At 40.5% G+C, this 10292-nt stretch overlaps 1 protein-coding gene across 1 annotated transcript; it reads left to right on the top strand.

The window, feature by feature from the left end:
* Positions 1–765: 765 nt before the first annotated feature.
* Positions 766–7954, top strand: synpo2b (synaptopodin 2b; the record flags this gene model as incomplete). The annotated part of the gene is made up of 3 exons (XM_083936892.1): positions 766–1426; positions 2256–4315; positions 7472–7954. 3 exons carry the CDS (start codon positions 766–768, stop codon positions 7952–7954), a joined length of 3204 nt encoding a protein of 1067 aa, XP_083793018.1.
* Positions 7955–10292: the final 2338 nt, after the last annotated feature.

Genomic DNA, 10292 nt, shown 5'->3' with positions numbered 1-10292 from the left:
GTCAGTCTTGTTAAACAAAAATTAATTGGATGGAAAAAATGTTGACAATTTTATTTAATCAATACAGTAATGTTCTGTCATTTATTTAGACCCAATTATGATTAGGAGAATAATTTGAGGGGATAGTTTGGTAGCCTATTTGATAGATCAACTGTTGAATTTAAACTAAACACTGGCTTCAGCTGAAGCAGTAGGGAGACCTAGTATCTGTACTATGTATAAACAAATAGTCTCTCAGATTCAGTTCTTAAATGGAGATGGTGATATTTGTTGCAGTGATAGATGGGAATAGCGGAGGGGAACAAACCTCACTGTATAAACAGGAGTTCGGAAAACAGCCACCCAATTGTTTTGCTTACCCTGCTGCATGTGAATGCTGGTTCCCCCTTGATATTACATACCATTCCATTTACAGCGATGGCTGATCTGACTACCATAGAAAAGCTGCACTTCCTATTGGGGATAGGAATAATTCAGTGTACACATGTTAGTTAGAAATATTACACAGTTTATTAACGCTGACATCTCTTGATCTGAACAGTAAACACTTGGTCATAAGTAATAGTCAAACATCAATATGTTTACTTTGGCAAATAATTTAATCTAGTGTTTACACTTGGGTATTTTATATAGATAACATGTAATATTGAAAGTGTGCTAAAATGTCTTAACATTTTAAAGGGCTCCTTGGCCACAAACAGATTGTTTTTGTCTTAACATAGGTATTGTTGGTGACACCCAGGACATTGTGAAACCACATCAGAGATGGAACCAGAAGCTGAAGACCCAGACAACAATGATAACATGATCCCTTGGTCAGGTTCAGATGGATCCGCGGAACGTTGTGGCTCCAACAATGAAGATGATGCCAGTGATGCAGAGTACCCATTAGACCCTCTCCCTGCTAACATCCAGAAGTCTGATCTCCAGTCCACAGAATGCCTTCAGTCTCAAGACTGGGAATCTGCAGGCGAGCAACAGTCCCTATCTGAACTTAGCGGGAGTGAAGAGGATGTTTCCTATCAAGAAGAGGATGACATCTACCTTAGTGAATCAAGAGAGTCCATTACAGAGTCTCCACACATCCAACCCTCACCAACATCCCTGTCCCCACACACAGAGTGCCCCGACTTTGGGCCTCACGCTGGCCAGATATCACGGCCGCATTCCCGGTCATCTTCCTCCTCTCTTGGCTGTGCTGCTGATTTGACCCTGGCCTTGACCCTGACCACCGAGCAGCCCCTGGGAGCCAGTAATAGATATGGCCCAGGGATTGGGAACAGGAGGGTTGAATCTTCAGAGGAAGGAGGGAGTAGTGAAGCACCTCCTGCTTCTTCAAACGAGGCTGCTGAGCAGGCAGAGAAGTGGAACTCTGAGTCTGACACAGATCTGTGCAGACCGGACAGGCGCAGGGCAAAGTCCACACGTAAGTATCTTTTTTCTACCCTTACTTGTTAGATTCCAGTGGACACGTGAAGTTAGTAGTGCAAACTGTATTGCATGTACTAAATGTTTTTCTTCATTTCATTTATGTATGACTTATGACATATCATTTTGTGTTTGCTTGTCCAAGGCATGACTCAACTTTTGATGATTAACTCAAATTATATTCTTAACTGCAATTATTTTTGGTGTTTTATGAAGACTTTAGTTAATCGATAAATAACTTGTGCAAAGCACTATGGGTGCTGGTTATTTTTATGCTGTGACGTGGGATCTATTTGAGGTGGACTTACAGGGAGAATTCCCATGGCTTCAATAGTCACAGCAGGATAAGAATAAAATATGACCATATGATGAGGCTGGCAGAAACAAATTTGACAGACACTAGCATGTGTCACCCCAGCCTGTCACCCGATCCCTTATCCATTCGTAAGACTTGACGGCAATGGAAAGTGAGCTCCTCACTTTTCTTGCCTCATGGACTGCCCTAAGTTAGCTGTAAGTAAATATGATGCTTTTATTAGTGTGCTTGCTTCAGCAGGGGGACCTTTAATATTTATCTTACTTGTTACTAGTGTGCTTGCTTCAAATAACAATGGCTTGTTTAATCCTCAAACTCAGATGAAATAAATACTGTATCAAACAAAACACCCAAATATTAAGCAAATGGCACTCTGTTTTTTTTTTTTTTTTTTTTTTTACTTTACTGAGCATTAATCAGTTTAATACTGTAGCTTCTTAAATGTGCACTGACAAAGGTGTAAAAGTTGTCATCTCCCTCAAAGCCTTTTTTTTCTTCCCCTTTGTCTCAGGGCTTGGGGATAACGATAGCCAATCAGAAAGAAACATCAAGGAGACCAAGTCCAAATGTAAGCGAATTGCCCGGCTACTGACAGATGCACCCAACCCTCAAAATAAGGGAGCCTTGCTCTTTAAAAAACGCCGCCAGAGGGTCAAAAAGTATACACTTGTGAGTTACGGGACCGGTGAGAACAAGCCTGACAGGGAAGACCAAATAGAGGAGGAAACCGAAGAAGTCAGATCAGCTGGTTATAACTTTGTGGCAACAAGTGATTCTGAGTTAGAAGAGGAGTATTCTGTTTACCAGCAGCATAATTTAAGCCTGAATTGGGGAAGTGTTCGAGAAATGGAAGCACTACCAGAAACAAAAGGAAAGGGTGTTATGATGTTTGCCCAGCGCCGCAAACGGATGGACGAAATTGTTTCAGAACGTGAAGAAATGGGGAATAAAGGATTACCTTCTGAGACACTAACAGGACCCGAACACACAGCAGCACAGAATATTTATGACACTGAGGAAATGTATATGCACACTGATCAGGCTAACTACATGAATGCAAATCTCCAGCCACATGTAGAATACCAAGAAAGTATTCAGCAGATGAACCACTTATCCAACATGCCAAGACCCTTGGTGCCAAACAGAACTGCAAGGCCTTTCCTAGGGTTTCACTTCAGCAAAACTGCTCCTGTCATGCCTGGTGACAATGTTCCAGCAAAGATGCATGAACCAAGATTCAGAGTACCTGTGCCTATTAACACACACCCACAGGTTTGGTCCCCAACTGGAGACATCATAGCCTCAAGAGATGAGCGAATATCTGTGCCTGCGATAAAGACCGGAATCCTACCAGAGACTAGAAGGAAAGCTGCTAATAAACAGGCATCAAAGATGGCGCAAGGTTCAAATCTTCACCTTCAAAACAAAGGAGAAAGGAGGTCTTATATTGAGTCAGAGGAAGACTGTTTTAGTCTAGGTGCTGAAGCTTGTAACTTCATGCAACCCAGAACAATAAAACTCAAGAATCCCCCTCCGGTAGCTCCAAAACCTACCATCAACCCATCTTGCCCACCTTGGATGAGGAGGAGCCCCTCCGGTGAGCCCTATATTCCGCCAAGAAGTTCGGTTTCACAACCTTCTCACAGTCCTGTGGGGTCTCATAGTCAGCATTACTTGCAGCAGCAAGATTGGGCAAAGTCTCAACAGACGGCCAACCACTGGGCACCAGATCAAACTCAGGCAAAACTTCTAACACCTGCCGATGCCTGGGCTCCGGTCAACTCCTCTTCTCAGCTTCATCTTCAGCCAACCACAAATAGCTGGAGTCAACAGCCATCACGATCCCCTGTGAGTATGCAGGCCAGCAGTCCTACTTACAGCCCACATCACCCGCCTTCACCCTCAAGGAATAAGTTAGACAGTGCTCCAAAATCAGTTGCCTCTTGCCCACCCCAAGCAGGGAAGTCATACGTCCATGCATCAAAAGCATTTCAGGCTTCTCCAAAGGGTCGAGTCTCAGAAATAGGTAGTAATTCGACTGGTGATGGTACAACTATGACTGGAAAAGGTGCAGAGTTGTTTGCCAAAAGACAGTCCCGTATGGAGAAGTTTGTTGTCGATGCTGAGACGGTGCTAGCTAACAAAACAAGATCAACCTCCCCAGCCCCCTCCCTCCCTAACTCCTGGAGGTATTCTTCAATTGTTCGTGCCCCACCTCCTTTATCATACAATCCCCTTGATGCTCCTTTCTATCCTCCATCAGCGGCCAAGCAACCCCCTTCCACAAGCCCCAAAATCGAGCCTAAGACCAAAGCAAAACCTAAAGCAGCCCCAAAGCACCTCAACCCCTTAGATATTATGAAACATCAGCCTTATCAGTTGGACTCGTCACTATTCAAGTACGATGCAGTCCCCGAGGCCAAAAGCCCCAACCCTAAACCAACTCCAGCATCAAAGTTTGAGGTTACCAAAAGCCTTAAACATAGATCTGCCCCTTCTCATTCTCCTTATAATGCCTCTGAGCTTGTTGTTCAAAGCAAGGCAGACGCCCCTGCAAAGTCTCCTGTATTGGTAAGTTCCAAAAATTCTTCTGCTCGCCAAAACACAAGATTGGCAGCTGAGGCCCTTGCAACTGACAACCACTTGGATGAAAAGCACGCTGTCACACCTGCAGCCCATCACATAACCAAAAAGCAAGCACCAAGCGCCCGACCTGCAAGTGCATCCTCCCAGCATTCAACTATTGGTGACAGCATAGCTTCAGCTTATTCTCCTGCATCTCTTATTGCTAGAGGCGCACGCCAAATGGCACCTCGCCCGAAGTTTTCCGCTAAGAAGCCAGCAGTGACAGGCAAACAGTGGAGACCGGTTGCAACACTTCATTAGCTCTTAATACTGTATATGGTCACGCTTTGGTGCACAATTACATCTGCAACTCGGTAACATCTAAAATATCTTACTTAAGGTGGAAATGTACAGACTTTTGTCCAAATGTAGGTCTCATTCAAAATAATTTACAATATGCAGATATAGAGATATATTTAGCTGGCAATGCAAAGAAAGTCTGAATGTACAGCAAAGCTATCTTGGAATTATAAATCAATAGAATATACATTATATAAAGAGATACATAAATAAATAATTTAGCACATGATATCATCACAGGTGCATGTGTGCTTGAAAAAGGAAATGTGACTGTAGATAATGTTGAGTGATTCTCAGGAAGTGCTATTAAATGTGCAATAATGTGTGTAGAGAGCCTAGTTCCACTGAGGTCTCCAGTTTGAATTGTTTTTCTTTTCTTTAGTTGTTTTTATTATGTGAGAAATAATATTACATGTCTAACATGCATTTTTATCTAGTTGTAGTCATCACTGGCCCCAAAACTACACATACCAACATTAATACATTTATTTATAAAATTAAGTTATTTTCATAGTTCTGCCATCTGAGTTAACAGTAACTCACTTTAATCATTTAGTGTGTCTGGGGAGAAACTGTCTATGCACATCTTTTTTGGATGCATACAATTTACAATACCTTCAGTCTCATTCCAAACTTGAATGGCATCACAACAGCTAAAAGCACTAACTTTAGTTGTGATTGTTAACCCTGATGAATTTAAATGTTTTTATGTGGATATATTGCCAGTAGTAACTCAAAATGAAAGAAAGGAAACAATTATCTTGTTTTTGTTCATGTCTCTGTCTTTCTAACATATCACTGTTTATTGCACTTCTTGTTCTCAGCACAATCATGCTATTAAATTTCTCTTTCCCTCTACTTGTGTACTTCTTATGTGTGTCACAAACTTTGGTTCTCTTTTCCTGAACTGCTGTGTCAACCATATTTCCTCCTTCATCTCTCTCATTGCCTCACGTTTTCACACAGAATTTACCACACCTTCAGCAATGCCTGTTCTAAGATTCACTACGCTATTGGTGTTGTTCCAAAACCTATTGCTCATATTACTATAAACGGTAAATTGCTGAAGGCTATCACTGTCACTGACTAGTATGACTTTATGTTTCTGGATTGATGAGCTTGCTTGTCCACATTTAACTCTGAATATGAAATGTTTGGAACTATGATCTTAGTCCACGAAAATTTTTCTGTGGAAATCCACCCTAAAGTAGAATTTACATTTTGCTAACCTAAATTTTTTTTTTATAGTAAGTATCTATTATCACAATTAGTGATGCTAAAATAATAATAATAAGTATGTTACATATTTATAGAAATGTTTTTCTAACAGTGCATTTAACGACAGGCATGATTCTGATTAAGTTTTGAGTATATTAAATAGAAACCACCTCCATGTTGCACAGCCAGCAAACAGCCATGTTGCTGTCAAATACAACAATCAAAAAACAGTTTCCTAGAAAAATATCAAACACACCCATATTAGCGCTGACAACTATCCATCAACAGTTGCTAGTGTTTTGCTTGTCATGTTTGGATTACATGGTCAAAAAGGAAAGTAACATTAGATTACAGCATAATACACTGTCCTTATGTTCCTGATGAGATACAGCAAGTTTATGCCTGGACCTCTGTTAAGGGGTTCCTCCCCTGGCACTTTCCTTTTTTATAAACAAGCTCTATTTTGATGCTTTTTATGCACTCTGGCACCGTATTTACATAACATGTACAAAAAATGAATCAGTTTATATTCATTATGAATTAAAAAAAATATCACCCTATTGTGGGCCAGATTTGGGAACGTAAGTTGAGTGTGACGGTGCTAAAGGCTGATAGGTAGATCAGCTAATAATGAAGGTGGTCACCGTTCACCTTCACGCGGCCAAAATGTAGAAAATAAAGCTTTAGTTTAACAAGTATCTGTGAATATTGATAATTGAAACAATGGTGTTCAATTGTATTTTAGAGTGGATTTCCCCTTTAAGCAGATGAAACAAAGACAAGTGAGCACAGATATAGTTCCAAGCAAAGCTTCATAATATTGTAATTGTCTCTGATGTAGTAATATTGCCACTCTACTTACTTTAAGTGTATTGAACCAACAGCAGGTAAGTGAAATCTTCATTTATTTCCAATTTTTGTACTTGTCTCAAATGTTGCTTTAAGACTTTAACTTGAATCTTATCTTAAAATATATATCACGCAAACCTTTTTTTTACCTTTTTTATTTTAGACAGATAATTGTGAAAGGGTTTGCATTGTTGAATCCAAGGTTTTCAAAAGATAGTGTCAGGTGTGTGTGTAGCTAAAATCCATTTTCCAATTGTATAGAAAAAACTGCAACAAAAAAAAGTCCAAAAGGTTCTTAAGAGACAAAATAAATGTGTTATGTATTCAAGTGGACGTAACGGGAATAAATGTGACAAAAGGACCATCGTTAGAACAATTTATAACCCATGTTCCCAATTCTATGGACATAAATAAGCTAATCAGACTAACAGCGATGGCCAATCAAACAATGTCTTGTTTGTCACACATGGGATACATTGACTCTTCTGCAACTGAAGAGACTCTTCTACTTTTTTTGTGGGCATTTTTTCTATGAAATTGTAAGGTTATTTTAGCTAGATGATTATTTATTTGTTTGCACCCCTTTGTTCACTTAAACTAATGATTTAATGTCAAATAAAACCTGAAAAAACTACAACATAATTAGTTGTACAGGCTTCCATGAAGCCAGAGGGTGGCAGCAAAGTCTGCAACACTGCTGCCACACCAGTCGACTAATATGTGCTTTTCTTTCAGGGATTTGGTAGAAGCCGCTCCCTGAGTCTGCCAAAGCGACTGGATTCAATGCCTTCTCCTAGACTTCTGTCACCTGCGAGCACACCTGGAATCCAGTCTTCATTTGTACCCACACACAGGCAAACGTCCTTTCAAGAAAAAGTCTACAAGCCACTGTCACCGTGGGATGCAGCATCCAGGAGCCTCACCGGCTCAGTGGATGAGGCCTTTGTGTTTCAGAGCCTCCCATCATCTGTTGCCTCTCATGTCAAAGCTGCAGGGCACCGCAGATCTCTGCCAGAGCCTCCAGATGAATGGAAGCGCAGGGTGTCTCTTGATCCGGCAGCTGTCACTATGGGTCATTATCATGTGACCCCGGCTTTTCAGGCACCGTTCATGAGCAGGACATATACACCTGAGAAACCAGCCTTCTATGGGCCTCCCTTCAGACCTGCCCAGCCTCTGAGGCCTGCCAGCAGGGCCAGCAGTGGATACATGGGGTGAGACAGCACAGCACTCCCCCTTGCATAGTGCTGTCCAGAGAAGTTAATACTACTAAGATGAGGTCAGACATACATCAGATAAAGAGAAATATACCTTTGTATTACATTTGTGTAAAATATGAAGAACATGGAAGTAAAAAAAAAAGCTAATTTGGTCCAAAGAGATGGAATATGTTGCTCTATTGTGATGAAAATTAGGTTAACATGTGTTGGTTCAAGCTTTTTATGAGAGGCCTTTGTAGACAAGTTAATATGTTGTTTGAAATTATTCCTCTCCCTGTTATGGGAGTGATAAAAATTGCTATCATCATGGTACGAGTGGTCACTTGGTTTGACGAGCACAACGACTTACTGTAGCTATTGTGTTGCTGATGAGATATTACTCTGCTAAGCATTGATGGAAGATTTTGCAATTGTGCCTATTTGAATATTTCATAATCATGAAGTACAGTATGAGTTTATTACTGATTTAGGGCAGATGTGGACCATGACAGTCAAGAGAAGTGTTATGAGAGCAAAAGTGAACGTGAAGTAGCTGAAAGAAATGTTTGAGGAATGGTGTATCTCACTCAAAATACTATTCATTTTTGACATTTTTTGGTTATAAATATTTAGTGAGGAATGAGGCACTTTAAGAAATCTTATGTGTGGCTTTGTAGTCATGTATTTTTACTGTAGCTTTAAAACTCACTGTGACTTTGTGATCACTTCCTCACCTTTGAATATTTCATACAGCCGTTACAGATGTTACAGACATATTGTTTTTATATCTCACTTCTATTGCAGTGGTGATGGCAAGTATATTAAAAGAGTGAACATTTCTATTAATGACAGCTTACATACATACAATCTACATCTAAGGAGGCTGCAGTGCATTTTTATGAAAACTTGCAAAAAGTGTTGCTTCTTAACATTGACCTAAGTCAAACTGATGACGTACATGCAATAAATCAAAATGGATTTTTGAGGAATAAATATTGCATTCATGACGTTCCCCATCTTTGATCAAACACTGTGTGGAACATCAGGGTTTCAATATGACTGATGTAGCCATAATTTAAGCCTTTTACCCTGTATTTGATGATTTTCTCGAGTTAAATGTTATGTTTTTGCACCTTTTAAACACAAACTGAAAAATTAAAAGACATAAAAATGCTTTCAGTCTTTAAAGTGTTTTTTTTATTCTACGATATCATAAAAGTATGCATCATTTTCTAGTGCAGATGATTTTGACTTGAATGTGAATCTGAATGTGTGTTGCATTCCTTCTTTTATTCAAATGAAATGTAATTAGGGACATAAATATAGATGCTGCAGTTGCACTGGGGTGGGTGTGTGTGTGTGTGTGTGTGTGTGTGTGTGTGTGTGTGTGTGTGTGTATGTGTGTGTGTGTATGTGTGTGTGTGTGTGTGTGTGTGTGTGTGTGTGTGTGTGTGTGTGCGCGTGAGTGTGTGTGCGTGAGTGTGTGTGTGTGCGTGAGTGTGTGTGTGTGTGGGGGGGGGGGGGTAGGGGGGTGTAGCGAGAGCAGGATCTCCAACAATGTTGGGTGGAGAAGATTTATTCAGACTGACACTGACAAATACGCCTGTGTTCAAACATACACTCACACCTTGCCATTTGTTATAAGTACATTTATAACATGTAGCATTTAATAGCTTTTTATTGACCTCTCTACTTTCCCAATACAAAAGTAATATAAGTAACTCAATGGACTGTAAAAGCCAACATTGTTGGAACTTAACGAACGGTATATTTTTTCTGCTGGAGATTAAATGTTCAGTATGTCTGAAGTATGTTTAGCAGCCAGGGTAATAACCTTGATGCTGCTTTATAAAATATCTTTTTGGCTGATCACAACCTCGTATATCAGACCACACTCCCTTTAACCACCCTCTCCCTTTCACTGGTCTGTATATCATTACCCAAAGTCAGTCATCGCACATAATTACAGTAACAAAACTCAGTTTTAAAAGAGGCATACACAAGCAGCAGCTGTGCCCAGCATTAACTGAAAGGTAACAGGGCCTCAGAGGTTACATCCGCCCCCGGACACGTGCTAACTTAGAAGATTCAACACAAGGAGGGAAATGTATCTCTGGAGGGGAGTCCTCACGTCAAAGAACATCAGTGGGCATGTTTGTGTTGTCCATCCCCCCTCCCTCTCTCTCTCTCTCTGTCTCTCTCTCTCTCTCTGTCTCTCTCTCTCTCTCTCTCTCTCTCTCTCTCTGGTAGCTACCCTTGCCCCATGGTGTTTGAGAGTGGTTTTGAGTGTTTGGCAGGTTAAATTTAGCCTATTGATGTAAGCTGCATTCCATTCACAACAGACACAGAGACACACT

Source organism: Echiichthys vipera, assembly GCF_963691815.1.
Source record: "Echiichthys vipera genome assembly, chromosome: 2".
Lineage (NCBI taxonomy): Eukaryota > Metazoa > Chordata > Actinopteri > Perciformes > Trachinidae > Echiichthys > Echiichthys vipera.
The sequence above is the reverse complement of the archived record's forward strand: the minus strand, read 5'-3'. Positions and strand labels throughout refer to the sequence as shown.